Source organism: Plectropomus leopardus, chromosome 9 (genome assembly GCF_008729295.1).
Source record: "Plectropomus leopardus isolate mb chromosome 9, YSFRI_Pleo_2.0, whole genome shotgun sequence".
NCBI lineage: Eukaryota > Metazoa > Chordata > Actinopteri > Perciformes > Serranidae > Plectropomus > Plectropomus leopardus.
The window spans coordinates 9,031,824-9,051,115 of record NC_056471.1 but is presented as its reverse complement, the minus strand read 5'-3'; the positions used below and the strand labels follow the sequence as shown (position 1 = coordinate 9,051,115).

At 41.4% G+C, this 19,292-nt stretch overlaps 1 protein-coding gene across 1 annotated transcript; it reads right to left on the bottom strand.

Moving 5' to 3' along the window:
* Positions 1-12,541: 12,541 nt before the first annotated feature.
* tbx22 (T-box transcription factor 22) lies at positions 12,542-18,885 on the bottom strand. Its single transcript, XM_042493946.1, has 8 exons — positions 18,666-18,885; positions 17,951-18,194; positions 16,387-16,488; positions 16,129-16,303; positions 14,238-14,402; positions 13,481-13,545; positions 13,164-13,249; positions 12,542-13,083 (listed from the first exon to the last, which is right to left on the bottom strand). The coding sequence occupies exons 1-8, from the start codon at positions 18,883-18,885 to the stop codon at positions 12,542-12,544; spliced, it is 1,599 nt and encodes a 532-aa protein (XP_042349880.1).
* Between the last annotated feature and the right edge of the window lie 407 nt (positions 18,886-19,292).

The following is a 19,292-nucleotide window of genomic DNA, read 5'->3' as shown; positions in this document are numbered from 1 at the left end:
CCTGTCTACCCCTCTTTTTTCCACCCGACCCCCTCTCCTTCTCTCCTCCAACAGGGAACAGATGAGAGGTCAAAGGTGTCACCTGTAGAGGAAGCGGCCCTCTGCTGCTCGCATGCCAGTGCCTCATTACACACACACACACACACACACACACACACACACACACACACATACACACACACACACACATAGTTGAGCACATCCCAGGGGGGACTCAGCTGGGAGCCATTACAGGTGCTGTCCAAGCACACACAAATATCTCTACATGAACAGCCCCGCAGCTGATGGGAGTCCTCCAGAGTGACACTCGGCCACCTCTGACCCTTTTTGTGTCTTTACTAATCATCATCAGCACACACTTAACTACATTCACAATCATCATCAGTGCCCCCAGACGGATGTGAGTCTCTATTTTGCCTATTACGCACATACTTCTTCAAGTCCTCAGTCGTTGGGAGTTATCCGAAAAACAGTGACCCCAGTGATCCAACAGCTGTCAGTCATTTCTGCCAGGAGTTAGATCACCTGAAATTAAAATTCCATGTCCCTCTGCTGTCAGAGCAAAATCTATTTGGTGAGTTTGTCTTAAATCTATTTATAACCGACTCTTTAAGTATGATTAAAGCCGGGAGGGTCTGTCCGCTGTGTGCATCTCAGCATGTGTGCAAGGATTCTTCTTCCAGATGTGCTGGAGTCGGCTCCTGTACGAGCACAGCTCTGGGAGAAGTCTGTGTTTTATATGTGTCTGTTTCAGGTGTTGATATCAAGTGGCTTTCCTCCAGTGCCGTCAGCACCTACTCGTCTTGGTTCCCAGAGGAGTGGTACTTGCTGACAGGCAGGGATCCGGTGGGCCGGTGGTCTTGTCCCCGTGGGCGACCTGTGGGGGGGGGGGGGAGGGTGCTCAGAGCCACACATGCTGGCTCAGTGAAAAAGCTCTAATTGCAAAAAGGGGGATTGGTCAGACTACTGAATCACACACAGGAAATGAAACCCTGTGTCCAGACAGTAAGTCATGAGTTGGGATTCAGCAGGAAAAGATACATGTCTTTAAAGTATTTTATCTTGAGAATAAAACAGAATATGTGTTTTATGTGTCATTTATGAATAATTTCTAAGGAGTTTTCTAAGAACAAGTACATGATGTGATACTATAGTGAAAAAAACATACAGTATACACGAGGAACACTTGCCACTTGCCATTGTCATTTTAAACTGATCGGTCTTTTTCAGTCAGTGCGCAGCATGTCAACCAGACATGTGCAAATGTCTTTTTTTTGCGAGCAAGCACACAATGAAACAGACAGTATATTAAGAGTACATTTTCTAATTATAAATTGATAGTGAATGGATATTTTGAGCTAAAAAAAGAAATCAATAATTCAACTGAAAAGTCATTGGCAACTGCTTAAATAATTCACAATCGTTAAAGAAAATTTTCAAGCAAATTTGAAAAAAAAACAAGAAAAAATTCTCTGTTTCCAGCTTCTCACATGAGATGATGTGCTGCTTTTATTGTCAAGTGTGGTTGTAAAATGAATATCTTCACTATAATCCAAAAAACAAATCTGCAGATTTATTATCAATAATGAAAATTATCATGAATTGCAGCCCTACTTGCATTTAAATGGAGCATTGCTCCTAAATTAGTGAGCAATGTTAATGTGTGGTTGGCTGTTTTGGCAACTACTCGGCGTTAGTGAGGAAAACTACATGTTTGGAAGACACAGCGATGACTCACTAAAAGACAACTTATTTTGTTGTTTTTTTGTTTTTCCAGAAATATTTTTTTGTCTTTTGCCCTTATTAGATAGGACAGACTATTAAGCCTGAAGGTGGGAGAGAGAGGAGATGCATGCATGCATGACATGGGTCTAGTATATGGGGCATGCGCTCCACCAGGTGAGCTACTGGGCACCCTGGTTTTGTTGTTTGTTGGTCAAACAGTCATCTGGAGCTTAGCCGGCATCTTCCTTCGGTGCCACATTGACCATCCCTTTCACCTCTTGATGACAAAGTAAGCTCATATATAAAATCACTTTAGAAATGTTAATATCATACATATAAACACACAAAAGTAATGGCTCTGAGGTTTGCAGCAATGGACAATGCCAACATTTTATTGAGGCATCTGGGTTAATGTTTAACAGGAATATTTGGACATATTGCACATTTTTATTGTTCTATTCTTTTTGCTATACATTTAAGGTTTTTTTAATGGTCACAATTTAACTCCTTATAGTTAGTGTCATCGCCTGTGAGTGTTGACAGTGAAAGGACTCGTCATGTATTTAAGGTGAGATGGAAAAGTTTCACACAAAGAGGTCGAACAGGCTCTTTTTTCCTCTTTTCCTCTCCTTGTCTTCTTTCACCTCCTCAGCCTTCCGTTTGAAATATTCAATTACTATGCGTGAAGGGTCAGGTCAAACACAGGAAGCCGAGCTGATTGGTTCTACTCGGATATCGATGGGCATGTGTGACCAATCGCTGCTGCCCACAGTCTCCATCTGCCGCTGCTGCTGATAAGTGTGTGTCTAATCGTTCCAGCCCAAGGCTCTTCCCAGTTTCCACTCACCTCTTGACCATTGCTTCCTGTCAGATGTGTTAACGCTGCTTTTAATCAGTTTTACTGTCTCGTGCACACACATACACATGCGTCGACACAGCTGGCCCCATCCATCCCTGCTCTCCAGAGCACGCTTCATTAAAATTGAACCAATCTCTTGCTCACACCGTCGCCACCTCTATCGCACACAAACACACACCTGATCCCCCCGCCCCTCCACTTGACCCTCACCTCACCCCATCACCCACCCTGATATCTCTTACAGTCAAACAAGCCGTGAACATGGACATGCAGCCTCGTCTTTTGCTCTTTATTGAGGCTGTCTGCCAGTCTTTGTGTCTGCACACATGATGCAGTGTGGAATGTGCTCCACGCTTCATTATTACATTATAGCTCATCACCTGTTGCCTCAAGCTAAATCAAACAAATAAGAGTTCTCATTTACTCCATATGCTTCAAAACTGTAAAAACATGTCATGCCTTTTCACCTTTTGCTGGTTTGGGCTTTTGTGATCCCTTAAAGGGACATTTCACCCCCAAATCAAAAAAACATATTGTTCCTCTTACCTGCAGTGCTATTTATCAATTTAGATAAAAAAACAAAAATCAGTTTGAAAAACTCAACAGCAATGTCTCTCCAGAAATCATGACCCGGTTAGGCCACTTAAGATAATCCCGAACCTTGTTGTGAGCAGTTTCATTTAGGAGCTACTATTTTTATGAACTGAACTACACCACCAACCAAATCCCCACGCAGAAGGAAGTGTGCATCTACTTCTGGATGAGAGGCTTATGTCTGTCTGAGATATAAACACAACAGCATCCTCCTCTGCAGAGCTGTAATGTAGCTCGCTCTGTAGTACCAGTTGAGCTAGCAGTAGGTGCATACTTGCCATGCGGTGATATGATTGGCGAGTGTAGGTCGGTAGACAAAAACATGAAATTGCACACAACAAGCTCTGTGTATTATCTTGAGTAACCGAGTCATGATTTCTGGAAAGAGACATTGCTGTTGATTGACTGATTGATTTTTTCAAATAGATTTTTTAGAACGCTTTTAGCGCCACAAGCTGAGAGCCATCTAGTTCCATTTTACTGGAGAGAAGTCAGACATCTCCATGCCTGATATCTTCAACACTTGGCAACCCACACAAAAACAATCTAGATTGATAAATAGCACTACAGGTAAGAGACAATACGTATTTTAGATTTGGGGGTGAACTGTGCCCTTGTTTTCAATTATCAGGTCAAATTTTTAATTTGTCCATTACTTTGGTTTATGACTAAATAGCTATAAAACTAGTCATATCCCTATCAGCCTCTGCTTTACTTGGTATTAGGTGCTAATTAGCTAATGTTAGTTTGCTAGGACACTAAACTAAGCTGGTAAAGATTATATCCATTAAACATCAAGTGCTTGCATTGTTGTGGTGCACATATTAGCATGTTGAAGTTAGCATGTAGCTCTTAGCACCAGTGTGTCTATAATGATAATAATAATAATAAAAAACTTCATACAAGAAATGCAGCCCAACGCGCTTTACAAGAAAGAAATTCAATGCACCAAGTGCTTCACATCAAAAACACATAAAAGACAAAAAATAATATACATAATAAAACCTGCATGTAAAAATAAAATAAATACATAGACTAGAATACAATAGAACACATAGAATGCATCTTCTAATGGATAAAATCCTCAATATAATACTAGTAAAAGTAAGATAAAATAAGGATAAAAAATAGTGCACACAATGCATAGCATAAAATGGAAAATACAATAAATAAAATATAACCCATTGACATTATTAATAAAATCAGCATAAAAATAGAGTATATAAAATGCAGAAAATTAAGGAAAACACAGCATCTTTACAATGTGCAGCAGTATGCAAAGGCAAAGCAAAATGCAAGGCAGCTGAGTTAGAGCTAGTTAAAGGCTAAAGTGAGGAGATAAGTTTTTAGTTTTCTTTTAAAAAATATTTAGCAAGCTGACTTCTCTGATATCTATAGGCAGTGTGTTCCAGAGCTTTGGGGTGTAAATGACAAACGCTGCATCCCCAGTTTTTGGCTGTTTTTGGGAACCTCCGAGAAACCAGCTGCAGATGATTGCAGTGTTCATGAAAGCAAGTAAGAGAGTTAGCGTAGCTTGGTCCTTGCCCATTAAGGGCTTTGTATGTTAGGAGGAGGACCTTCAAATCAGTTCTAAAAGTTACAGGAAGCCAGTGCAGAGCAGCTAAAACTGGACTTGTGTCTGGTTAACAGCCGAGCTGCAGAGTTCTGGATCAGCTGAAGTCCTATATGCAGCCTCACAGACCTACTAGCAAGGCTTTGACCATTACCTTGGTCTTGGTCATATATCTTATAAATATTGTGTGCTGCTTCAAAACAATGGAGTAGTTGATATCAATGTAATCTTTAGCATGTGATACCTTGTTATATTTTCCTGGGGAAAGAAGCTTACAGTAGATAAAAATGCAGTTCAAATGGAAGATAGTCACAGTTCAGTCATATGTAGTTGACATGACTCGCTTGTCATAACCTACATCTTTTGCCCATTTACTTCATATTAACATGCTGTGCGTGTCATTAGGCTGGCTGTGTAAATTGATCCTGGGTTAGGCAGTTGGAGTTGAAGGGGTTGATAAGGTGTTGCTTTGGAGTTGTTGACAAGATAATGAGAGAGACAGGAAGAAAGGAGATCTATTAATAGGACCAATACCTCTGGAATTACATTATTATTATACCAGCAGATCTGACAGAGCAATGTGTGTGTGTGGAGAGATCAGTTAGGAGTGTGTGTGTGTGTGTGTGTGTGTGTGTGTGTGTGTGTGTGTGGTGCATATGGTAAAACACTCTGCAGGTCTGCTGTTAGTCACACTCCTGCGTCTCAAATTGAATTAGCGTTGACAGCGCACAGCGCCAGCCGCGTGTATGTGTGTGTGCACTTGGGGCACTAGCTGTTGGCAAACTGTCTGTGTGTGCGTGTGTGTGTGTGTCAAACAGAAGAGAAAGAGGGCCTTCCCCCCTGAAATCAATTAAGCGAGTATAGGTCTGTAGTTGTGGGGGTGAGGGGGGCACATCCTGTAGAGGGCAGCCCAGACAGACAGCACCATCTGGGGCAGCAGGCGGGTCGACCCTGGGTTTAGACATGAAAGAAGCGGGGCAGGGATAAGAGGAGAGGAGAGTACAGGCCAGCGTTAAATCACTCTTTTCGCTCCACCCCGTACCCTCACCCCAGCCCCTCGTCTGCCATCCGATACATCAGCCACGGAGCATCATTCTCACTCAATCACTCTCCATCTCTTCCCTTATTCTCCCCTCTCTCTGTATCTGTCCCAGGAGTGATAACCTGTCATACACAGGAAGCAGAAAGAGGTAAGAACGATCTATCCCTCTGTCAGAGATAGGGGCAAAGAGAAAAAGAATATCTCACATCTCTTGTTCCAAAAGGGTTGATTTATGGGTCCATATTTAATAAAAACCAATGCCAGAGTGGTTCTCTCTTTCTCTTTCTCTTTCTCTTGCTCTTTCACACACACACACACACACACACAGACACACACACACACTCATGCACCTGTAGAATCCCCCTCAGGTCCATCAGACTGGAAGGAATTAGCACATACAAACATACATTCTTTTTGGGGGGAGGGTTTGACCCCGTGTGATGGACAGCTGGGGTCAGAGTGTGCGTTGTGTTTGTTGGTCATAAGCTGGGTGCTGACAGGCCTCTTCCAGCCACCCTGCACTAACACACACACACACACACACACACACACACACACACACACAGCTGTACTGGTGACAAAGCAATTAGCGCAACAAGAAAGGGTTAAAGAAATGGAGTAACATCAAGAGGCTGTGGTTAGACATGATAAAAATGGTGGATTTAGCGAATATATATGCAGCACTAAATGCTCATGTAGTACAGCAGCAATGGCAAAAGTATTCAGATCTTTTAATCAAGTAAAAGTATAACTCCCATAATGTAAAATACTCAATTTCAAGCAAGAGCGTGTAACTTTCATTAACAAGAATGTACCCATTGTTCCTAAATCTCTGCAGGCCAAATGCTCTCTTTTATTGTTATAAAAGTATAGATTACATTAACAAATAATATAGATGCATGAATATTTAAATAGTGTTAGTTAGTGTTAATAGTTAATGTTGTAGCTGGTTGAAGTGGATTTCTTTAAATTTTTTAATGTAATGTTTGGTAGTGTTTTTACCATATATACCTGTGTATGGCTGTGGTATTTTAATGGGTTACTTAAGTAGCAATACCACAACTCAGAAATACAATACAACAAATACTACAAATAGGGCTGCAACTAACAGTTATTTTCATTAGCAGTTAATCTGCTGATAATTGTTACTATTTATTGATATATCATTTAAAACACACACACACATATATATACTCATCACAATTTCCCAGAGCCCAAGTGACATCTTCAAATTGCTTCTTTTGTCCAACCAACTTTCCAAAACCTAAAGACTCTGGCATTTAAGAAGCTGGAAGAAGCGTATGTTTGACATTTTGCTTGAAAAAGTTGGACAATCTATTTTCTTTCGAATGATTAATTGATTAATCGGTCAATCATTGTAGCTCTAAGAAATACTCTATGACAAGTACAAATCCTGCACTGATAACATAACGTGATTAAAAGCACAACAATATCTGCAGCAAAATTTACTTAAAATTTTAAAATGGTTTTAGAAAATTATCCTACTTCTTAAGAATAATACACTATTTAAAAAAGCCATTGCATTAGCTAAGACCTAAAATTCGAAGAAAGTTTTTTCATTTCCTATGGAAAGCTAATATTCACAAAAAGTAGTCCTTGTGCAGAATAGCGCTTGTCAGTGTTATTACTGGATCATTATCATTGCATGAACATTAACCATACTTTTATATTCTAGTTGTTTGAAGTGGATGTTGTTTCAACTACCTTATATTCTTATGGCTGGTTTGAACTATTGAACTTTAGTTTATAAACCAATGATATGTTCGCACATAAAATCTTAATCTGAAAAAAAAAACAATGGAATAAAAAGTGCAAAACCTTAAAACCTCCAAATATATAGGATTAAGTGGCATCTACCACATAACTGCAGAACTAAAACTTCTCCTGTGTGCCACTTGGGTGGCTTATGCAAAAATGCAAAGATGCAAAAATGTGAATGGCCTCATCTGGCCTCATCTAGAGCCAGTGTAATTTAACAGCTCATTCTAAGGTGACAAAAAGACAATGATTCTTAGTTTTAGGTGATGGTAAACTGAAAAGATATTGTTATGAATATTATATCCCATTTCTCCCGATAAATGCTCCTAAATCCCAAACACTGGACTTTTAACTTCATTAATTGTGTAAAGGTATATACAGTAGTTAGTTTCCAGCCCTGAAGTAAGGCTATGCCTTGTTTTGAATCTCTTACACCAGTCAGAGACCTGCCTGTAGTTAATGAACACGAAGCATCGTTGTGTTCACTTCACAGAAATGAGGGCAGAAAGGTGAAAATAGAGAGGTGAGGTGTGAGGGAAAGTGCAAGAGCTGTTTGGGTCATTAACACTTTCTCTGATGAATGGCACGAGTGTGAGGCCCAGATGGAGCACTCAGAGGAAACCCTAAAACACACACAACATGCAGGCCAGGTGCCAGGCCACATGTTAAAACAGTTTGTCCTCCACTCATCTAACCTCTGCTCCTGTGAGACAGGGGCCTGTCAGGGAGCACATGCCTATGCAATGCCCCGGTGACCCCTGTCGACACACACTCCTGCAAGCAGTATGTGTAAACACACACATGCAAAGCAACATGCGGATCCTCGGAGGCCTCTGGTTCTGTCCGCACTTCTGTGATCTAATGCTGCGAGACTTCTGATCACAACAGAGGATCTCAGAGTCTTGGCCCACATTTAAAACTTGTTGATGTTTCATAGAGGATGTGTTTGAGATGAAAGGGAAACAGTGATGGGACGAGAGGAGAGGCAAAGTTTGACCGAGCAGCGTACGCCTACTTGATAGTGCAGTAGAAGAGCGCTTAATCACTGTTAAACTGCCCTTGCTTTTCACATTACTCACTCTGTGTAATTCAATTTCAGCCACAGCTGGTTTCACTTTCAACTTTACAGCTGAGCTCAGTCACGTCCCATAATCTGACCTGATAAATAACCAGCTTTTATTGAGTTTGCAGAGAAAATAGCGTCCAGTATAAACCTTCACAAGAGACTCACAGAGCCAAATACGAGCGAGGCTGGAGGGCACAAAGCTGAACGGGCTGCGTGTGTGTAAGTGTGCATGCATTTGAGTGCTTGTGAGTGAGTGTATGGCAGCTATTATTAGGAGATAACTGACGTGTGTGTGTGTGTGTGCGAGAGCTGTGTATGTTAATCTAATGAAGGCAGAGTATATTTACACGTCCTGACTCTCTGCCGAGCTTCTCTCCTGTTTCAGGATGCCATTTCACATGATTGGAAACAAATGACTTCAGGGTCAAATTTCTCTCCTTTTACTGCCTGTCAATCAATGCAGAGCGGCCCAGAAACGTCTCTCCTTGTGTTATTGCAAAGTCGAATCAGCACAGTTTCCATGTTATTTCTGCCACCACCTTCAAGAGGATTATGTTGACACATTATCAAGCAAATTGACAATTTGTGTGTATGTGAGAGGACAAGCAACATGGGTAATCATCGACAGACTGATAAAAGGTTAACTAAACAGCAGTTTCAACCAACTGTCAAGTTCTTAAAATGTGATGAGAAAAGAACCACTATGAAACATATGTAAGCTTATAATATATAAATAAAGCCTACTATATAAACTCATATACACTGCTTCATTTAAAAACGTATCACAAAACACAACTCATTTGAACGAATAGTTTGACACTTTGGTAAATAAAATTATTTGTTTTGTTTTTTTGCTGGAGAGTCACATGAGAGGATTGATACTTTTGTTAAATATGAAGCTTCAGCCAGCAGCCGGTTAGCTTGGCCTAGCATAAACATTGGAAACAGGGGAAAAAGTTATCTTGGCTCTGTCCAACAAAACCACAAACTGCCCAGCAGAGCCAGGCTGGTTTGCAAATTTAGTCTTTAAATGCTAAGCTAAGCTAACCGGCTGCTGGTTGTAGCTTCTAATTTAGCGTACACACGGGAGTGGTGTCCATACTCTCATCTAACTCTCAGCAAGAAAGCAAACAAAGTTTTTAGCATTATGTCAAAGTATTTCTTCAACAAGAAGGGTGTTGTAAGTTGATATCCTCATACATAGTTACTTATAGTTTCATCAAGCAGAATTTGTAGGCTATTATTGTTAAATGAATGCATGTATCAGTTAAAGCTAATCTTCCAAAATTAAATAACTTAATGTTATTTACTGTGTGCATGGTGAGGCAAAGAGGATTATTTTGTAAAAATAAAAAGTAAGGTAGTCAATGGCAAGGGATGAATAATTTTTTGAATCAGTTTGAATTGTATCATGAGTTACATACACACAGGCACACCTTTTGCATCAACTTTGGGGATACACGTAAGAAACCTGGGGAGTTGTGGGGTCCTCCGCCAGAGAATTTTTTAGCATCAAACACTTAACAGCTAACACTCTCTTGCATTCTGGTGATTTTTTAATGCATCAAGTTGTGCCTTTTCTGCATTTATAGTGTAAATGTCTTTAATTTTGTCTAAATAAAAGTCCCCTGCTACTTTAATGTTTTTACTGAGTCCCCTGTGACCCCCCAGAAATTTACACCTATGTACACATTTGATGTGTGTCAATTTAAAAGATAGTTTGAGAGTCCAGAAAGTCATGGTTGTGAAAGGTTTGAAATGTTAGACCGCTAAAACAATATAGTTATATAAAGTTACAATATAGTTTTTTCTCTCTTGCTGATGCCTGCGAGTTTCATCACAGCATGTACTCACACAAGCAACGGGTCTTTCTCGTGCTTTGCTTCCGAGCTCATAAAAAGACCACAAGGCGCTGGATGAAACACATTAGGTAGAATTACCTTACATTTGTGCCAAGATAATGGCCATGTTGTTGTTAGTAACGTAAATTATGTGAGATGAGTCATGTAGATACTGAACAGCTTAAGACAAAAACAAATGGTGCTACAACAAAACCTAAACAAACTATGACCTTCTTTACTTGAAAGTTATCTTTAAAATTGGAAAACATCATATGAGTAATTCATGGCACAATCAAAGGGGATCAAATAAGGTCCCATGAGGGACACCAGGAGAGGAAGGGCTTTGCCTTTCTATATAGCAAAGCATCGTAGTATTTACACACTATTAATGGCAGGTATTCATGTCTTATTCTTTGTAAAGTGTGTTTCTGTGTTTCTCTACTGCAGAGCAGCAGGTGCAGAGTTCAGCTCTCCTAGTATGAAAGCAATTAGTCTAATTGAAAGATCAGGAATTAGTCGGGAGTTAAAATGATCGTGCTACACAGCCAAACATGGAAATGACAGACAGTATCAAATAACTGGCACAGATTATGTCTGTCTGCAGACAAAGGGCAGGCTGTTTGATAGCAGTGCACACCTGACCACTCGCTCAAACACGGGGCCATCCCCTGCCCCGAGTTCCTCAATTAACTCCTTCCTGCTATTTCCACGTCCAGTGCACATTAGCTCACTGCCATGCTCGGCCATGACAAGTAAATTGCTGTTTGGTTATGACCGTTTGTCGGGAAACAGGCCATTTCCCCCGCTTTGCCTAAACCGCTGTTCCTCGCTCCGCTCAGAGCTGAGGGAGGGAGGGATGGTGCCGGGTTTTGAGTCTGAGCTGAAGGCAGGAATTATCACATCAGCGGCTGAACGGGCGTGCCCCCTTTGGTATGGACAAAAAAACACAGCATTATGTTGGCCCGCAGTAAGTTTTCATTCTCTTCTCCTCATGGCACAGTAGAACTCACTTTTCGGAAAAAGTCTTCACACAGCGGTATTGATTTACTGTTGATCCTGGAACAATGTTACCGCAGTGATTACAATAATGATGACACGGCTGCAAGGAGCCTTCTTCCAATCTTGTTATAGACTGCGCCTAATAAAGGCCTCTATAGAGTAACCCTTTCACCTCCATGCGTCTCTGATTAGCCCTGTTATTGGTAATAAAGTACAGGAATGGAAATTGGCCGCCTGAATCCTGGCAGCTGTTGTTCTTCCCCTAAAATCACAGAGAGACCTGATGAGCTCATGTTATTAGTCAGGGGTGGCCGAGCCTGACACTGAGATTCAGTTTAGAGCTCAAAAAACACAAAACACGCTTTGTTTTCATAATGCCTGTCCTGTCCTCCTCAGAGGAGATTTTTGCATAATTTCTTATCCAAAATCACTTCCTGTTGCACAATGGCATGTGTTTCTGTTTTACTATGAAATGTACTGTATATTCATATGGACTGGAAAACATGGAAAAGGTATTTCCTCTTTAAATTTGTTTATACACACTGTTTGCGTGGTAAAAGAACATTTTGAATGCCGATGTGTGATCGCAAACAAAAAAAAAATACGAAAAATACTTTAATAGGCACTTATGGTCAGTTTAACAGTCATACATTAATATTTATATTACATAGCTTTAGATCCTATTGCTGATGCTCTTTGGCTAGGGTTAGGATTAGGGGTGTGAAGGTGGAAAAGAGGTTCTGCTCTGCGGCAAAGAAACTGTGCTCTCTGTCCCAAATAAAAAGCTACATTCTGTCTACATTTCTGTTCACTCCGATGTTTTTTTGGCTGTCTCTGAATGTGCACAGTTGAGAGGAGCAGCTTTCAGGATCAGTTTTGTGCTGGTGTATCCAACACAGTGTACAAAACAGTTTTTAAATACTGAAAAACTCCGTCCCCGTTGCCACAGTTTATTGCTCCTTTGAGTCTCGCTCCAATAGAGAATCAGCCCTCTCTGTTTTGTTGCAATAAGCTTTGGCTCGTTACACTCAATGGGCCGGAGCCTAAAAGTGCGGTCCAGCTGTCAGAGGCAGTGGTTGGTGGTCGGGTGCCACGGAGACTGGCGCAGCAAACAGTCTGTGGTGTCTTCGGCGAGTTTGGCGTGCCGGGAAATAGCTGTGAGTTGGGGGTTCAGGGGGAAGCTGTAGCGGTAAAGACAGTAGGGGCCTGCAGTGTCAGAGAGATGAGGGAGCAGAGAAGGCCCCTGAGGGCTGAGGGGGCTGTGGAGGGGGAAGAGGCAAGGGGAGCTCCCAGGAGACCCGTGAAGACATGGGTCCCTACAGTGGGGAGGTTTCTTCGCCTGCAGCGCTGAGAGGAGCGGGAGGTCTGTTAGTGGAGACAGCGGGGGCAGGCCTCTCAGTCTGTCTGCTCCCAGGGAGGAGAAGGCCCTGCTGGGCAGCGGGGAGGAGGGTGAGGCAGTGGAGGTCTTGCCGTAAAGAGGAAGAGCGAGGGTGTGGAGGGCAGCGTCCTGGCAGGAGAGCGCGGAGACGGAAAACGGGTGAAGGGATGAAGACGAGGACAGGGGGAGAAGAGTCTTCACACTGCTGGTTGGCGACCCCGAGCTCCCTGTCAAAAAGAAAAAATAAAAGTTGAATAATAAAAATTAGACTTGGAGCAGAGAAGTAATAAGAGCTGCAGAACGCTACCTTGGAGCTGGATGGTGAATGGCTTGAAGTCTAAGCTGAGAGGACCTCTCCAGGGATACGACTCCAACAAGCCGTCCAGCACTCCCCTACACACACAAACACACACAGATACTGTAAAAGCGCTCAAAAATGTTATTCCAGGTATTTAAATATTGGTTCTGAGAGGTGTGAAATTCTGCACTACACACTTCAACTTCATTTGAAGGTTTTATGTGGTGTCAGATGTCAGTGGCTGAACCTTAAATACCTCTTGGGTCCTTTAGTGGAGCACTTTCTGAGCTAAAACAAGTGTTGGTGTTTGGTGAGGTTTGCTGTACCTATTCCTTCCTGGATCTCTGAAGCCCTTGGCGAAGGGGTTCCTGTCGATCTTCAGTTTTGTGATCTTGCCCAGGAGAGAGGAACAGACATGCGTTAGAGGTGGACGTGTCAACGGCTGACGTGTTAAGCTAACAATGAGCTCAGCTTTGCAGCAGCACAGAGAGTGGAAGAGCTGTCGCCCTCTGGGACTGCATCTCCCAGCAGCACCCAGGGCGATCAGCCATGTCAAACAGGGTTCTTGGAGGTCATACGGTTTTATTTGGTGCTTTAATAGGCTGTGGACTCCAGCAGTCGGCCCAGTCACAGCTCGTTATTGAGTTTCTGTAATAATACGTTCGCTGATCGTAAAGTGAGCCCTGATGAAAAGAGCTGGCAGTCCCCGCGGACGCCACTGTTACTGGAGGAGCTGCAGCCAACAGAGGGTTCAGCCCCCCTGCACGGGAACACACACACCCGCTCCGAGCAACTGGAAGTCAGGACACTGCAATTTATGATTTTGCTGAGAGAACAGAGAGGTGGGCCTCGTCACCTTCAACATGATCAGAGTGAGGCATTTTTGAGCTGTTGATGAGGAATATCACGGCCAATTGACTTTCTGAATAATTCTGGGGCGAATGTAAATACCTAACATCAGATATGTGGCATATTTCTACAGTATTTTTATTAACACAAACAAAAATGCAGTTGTTTAAATAAGCAAATACCCAAACATTTGGAATGTATCATAGTTTTCAGCAGGTTTTTAGTGAGTGTTACCTGCTGGTTCTGATAGGCTGTGACTGTGGTGAACTCCGTCTCGGGGAAGGAGAAGCTGTGCACTCCTTCAGCAGGCAGCGACTGGATCTGGGATAAGTCCATGCGAGGGTCGTGCCGGATGACGTGCACACGTGGCTTGTATTTATGCATCGACTGCAGAATAATCTGGATGAAGAGATGAAGAGGATACTTTATGTTTTGGAAAAAAGGACTCAAATTCTATCATCAGTGTTTAGTTGACGCAGAAACAAACATGCAACCATGCCATTATCAGTGATCTTAAGGTTATTTCTCAATTAAATGAACAATAGTTGGGTAGATCAAATTTCAGACAATAACTAAAAATATAGCAATTTTGTAAAGCTCAAACTGATGTCATCAGATTGCTTTGTTCGTCCAAAACCCAAATATATCAGATTTTACTATCACAAAGAGAAGCAACTAATCCTCATAGTTGAGAGGCTGGAATCAGAGAATACTATGAATTTTTTTCGTGAAAATTTAAACTTATTTTTTTTTACACTATAAAATGTCATTATCAGAATTATCATTTGTCTGTCCATAACCTAATTAATTAATTGACCGATTATAAACATTTATGAAGTGTGGTAAATGAGAAAATCCCCACAGTTATATATGAAAAACTTCAAAAGGTGATATATAAGGCAAATACAATAGAAAAAATATAATTTCCGACAATATCACAGCAGCCGTCACAATCTGTAACATAATACATAATACACTGCAAAATAGTAACAAATAGACTGTTGCGTACAAAACTAATATAGATTTAGTAAAAATATGCTGTTAAGCAAATCAGTATTATCAAGTATAATTCAGAAAGTAATTAACTAACAATTTCATGGATATAGACATGATTTTAATTTGAAATAATTTAAAAATGACAATTTAAAAAAATAAATAAATTAAAAAAATGAAATAATAAGAAATAAAACAGTCAGTTCATTTGAGTAATTCTAATTTCCCCAAATTTGATTTTATAGTTAATGGAGCAACTTTCTAGTGTGTGATTATTATTCTCATTTTTTCTATTTGTTTAGGTTTTGTTTTTTCCCCCCAAATAAACAGACAATGTAAAATAGCATATTACATGAATGAACAGGCTGGCTGCTTTTCGGGTTCTGGAATCTACATATTATATACATAAATCTACAAAGTTTTACTTTTTACCTGTTATGGGAGACATCAATTAAAAATATTTGTGATGATATTCTATAAGGTTTCATACTAGAAATAGGATTTTTTTTAAATGCACAACGCTGCTACCAAAGCCTTAAAAATTGTCACACAAACTAACAGAGTTACTGAAAGGCCATAAAAAGAGGTAAATTGCCCTCAATGCCATCTCGGCATTAGGGATCATGGGGGTGTTTCTACACACTTTTTACATTCCTTCATTCTACCAATCCCCCAAACACCCCATTTCCAGGGTGGTGGATCAAGTGAAAAGCCAACTACAGCCTCCCCAGTCACCACATCTGTCACATGTGCACATCACTGAACCTTTACAGGAAGTTCTGGAGCTGAGAAGGATTTCCACTTCCTTTATCCCTGAAAGACACACCGGCTGTCCCTCCTGAGGAACCGTCCACTATTACGCCAGGTATGCATCAATATGTTAGCAATCCAAGCTGGAGGGACGCTGCCAGAGTAGTTAAAGACTGATTTGCTGCTGCTTTATCAAACATCCCGACTGATGTAACCTCTCTCATATATTAAAAGTATCTGAGTTTTTAAAAAATAGCATAAAAAATGACATTAAAAAACACAAGAGCAAGAAATAAAAGTGTCTGACCTGTGGGCCTACAGGTCTGTTACCAGCTGGACAGAGAGAAAGAGGAAGCAGCGCATGCTCAGATGTGTTACCTACATGTCCCTTATCGTCCATCTCGTTGTTGGTGAGTTTGACCCGGTCAAAGCTGATCACCTGACGCATCCACGTCTCTCCTGCGCACGGCGAGTCCGGGTGCACGTAGAGCCTGGGAGAGATGCAGGAGTGATCCGTGTTTCCAGCCACCATCCATTGCGAGCTGTGGTACACATACCTGCCCCGGGGAGATTACACGTGTGAGAAAAGAATGGATAAATAGTGCGTTTCATGAGGCTAATTTAACACACACATACACACCTGTAGCGTTTTGAGTCCACTGGCATGACGTCCATTGCGATGTAGTACTGCTGGCACGGGTCCAAATTGCGCACTTTGACGCGCACAGAGGGAAACATTCTCCTAAACAGAGGAAGCGCAACACATTTATTACACATTTAATTCGCGTTTTATCCCTTTTGATGAAATATAATCAACTTTAAATAAAATTGTAAAAGTGTGTTTAGTTGTCCTGGATTTTACATCCTAAAACCACCCATGAAGAGATCAAGTACTTGAGGAGGAACTGTTCTGCCAAGTTCAGAGGGAAGTTCAGGGTCCTCGAGGGGCCATGAGGGCATCTTCACTGCAGAGATTTATAGCGTGTGTTCTCCGTAATTGAATAAACGGAACCTAGATTTCACCAGGTAGTTATGTCCCAATAACTCATTTCTGGGGGAGAAGGCGCACATGGCTACCTATCGGACCACAAAACAAGTTAAATTAATCGACTAATATCCAAAAACACCCATGTGTCAAACAATTTTATTATGTTATTCGATAGTCTTGGATCATTCTGAAATAGGTATTATTTTGAATTTTGTCTATTCAATATAATTCAATTCAATTAAAAAATTAAAGACTAGCTCAAAGAGAGGTCCATAGGTAGGACATTAAAAAAATAAAAATAAAACACACACACACACACACACACACACACACACATATATTACATATATACATACATACATGTCTAGACCGACTGCAGGATAGTTTAGGTGAAACGAAATGTAACAATTTGACAAAAATCTTAACTTTTACATAACAGAAAATATATTGTGCACTATTTCTTCTTTGTTCCAAAATATAAGTCAAACAACAAAAACATATACTGCTACATTTGAAGCTATTGAGAGGACAAAGATCCAAAGCTTGATTTGTGGCCTATGTTTTATTAAAATGCTCTCTTCTGATCGGCTGCACCGCTTTCAGAGTCGTTTTACATCTAATAAACGCGCACCTGTGACCGCAGAACAGTTTATGTAAATATCATATCATGTATTATATCAGTTATAAAACCCTACAACGTGTATTCCAGGTATATAAGACACTTAAACATTTTTTGTAAAGGACTGAGAATAAGATGACTTTTCTTTCTTTCTTTCTTTTTTACAGGTTGTTCCTGTCTAAGCAGCATGGCCCAAGGTGCAGAGTGGGGCCTTCTTTTATTCCGTGTGATTAAAGCTACTTTTTGTTAAGATTTTATTGAGATAAAGTCTGGATTTTTTTTGTCTAAAGAGTAAACGACCCAATTCAAAATCTCATCAAATTGTATTGCTATTTTGTTTTTGTAATGTATCTAGTTTTGACACTTAAAAAAAATAATTAAGCGCATACAGACAGAATGATATTATAATGAATATAGCCATTAACTGTCAAATATCTCTCCTCTTCCCCCCGGATATGTAGGCCAAATAAGTTTAGGATTTGAAGTTTTGCAGAAACAAGGCATAAAGTCTGTACAGGGCACCGAGGGACCAGGATTTGCAGCCCTCTCCACATTCGCTACACTTCACTGTTGGTCTCTCCTCTCCAGGTTTTGTACCTGCCGGCTTTGGTGATGATCATCTCGGTTCCGATCTCATAAAATCTCTTCCAGAGCTCGGAGCCCTGCAGCTCGACCCGGACCCCTCTGTCCGTTCGGCAGTCGCTCTCCTTCGGCTTGCTCTCCTCTGCGCTGGGCTCAGCCTCCTCTGCCCCTGATCTGTCCGGCTCGCAGGACTTGTCCTCTGGCCCCCTCGGTGTTGAACCTGCTTTCTTCATCTGGCTGACTGGATATTCGTTAAGACCTATAAAAGAAGCAGAAACTCGAATAAGTGAGGTGCAAAGAAAAGAAGCCATGCAGGTAATACATGCATTTATGTCAAGTGTTGTTTTCCAGAATCATTTGTACGTTGGCTACAATTTAAACTTTTTAATTTTAAAGAAGTTAGATATTAGAAGAAGGTAGATATTACAAATACAAAATCTTATAAAATGGAACAAAAAGTTGCTCCAGTTTGCCAACTGGCATGGGGAATATTTGCAAAACGTTTCCCCCTCGATAATAATTTTATTTGATAATTTTGGCAGCTGATTAAAAATAAAGACATGTTAGTTGTTAAAATGTAATAAATGGGTGAAATATAGGTCTGGTGGAGCAAAGTAACTCGCAGATTGCGATTCTGTTTTGAGTTTTAGTATTTCATCTCGTGCGTAAAATGCGTAAAAATTAAAGCAATGAGGCGTTCTAGGAAATTCAAACATCCATCCTGCCTCACCGGTGAGGATGCTCGTCTCGCGGCCGGTGTCTCCAGCTGAACTTGACTCTTGCCCTTCCGACACTTTCATCCTCTTGCAGGGTTTCCCGACCAGCGCCTCCACAGAAAACGCGTGAGCCCGTGAACTCAGACCCTGCATCTCGGCCAAAGATCCCCTGCGACTCGTATATCCGTCTGAACTTTGACTTTGTCCCGCTCGAGGTTCAGTGTCCCAGCTCATTCAGAACAGGACGGGGTAGAACAGGCAGCAGCAGGAGCAACAGCAGCACCTCAGGGAGCCCCTCTTCTCTGACGGCGGCTCCGTGACGCTGCGTAATTGATCCGGTGCCTTTCCATGTGTTCTCCGAGACGTGCACCCTCATCCAAAATCCTTGATTATTGGCACGCCTCTCCTCCTCACTACAATATTTCCCCTGTCTCCCCCTTTATCCGTTTCTGTGTCTCCCCTTTCCTCTCTGCCTCACAGAGCGCTTGTTCCTCTGGTTCCCCTCTGCGCGTCACAGAGAGGGAGGGAAGAGCGCAGCGTGCATTCCTCCACACGGGCCTGCGCTGCAAAAAGTATCCATCAATACTATACTAGGACTTAAATACTACATTAATGAGAAAAATAAGAAATAAATGTTGGTG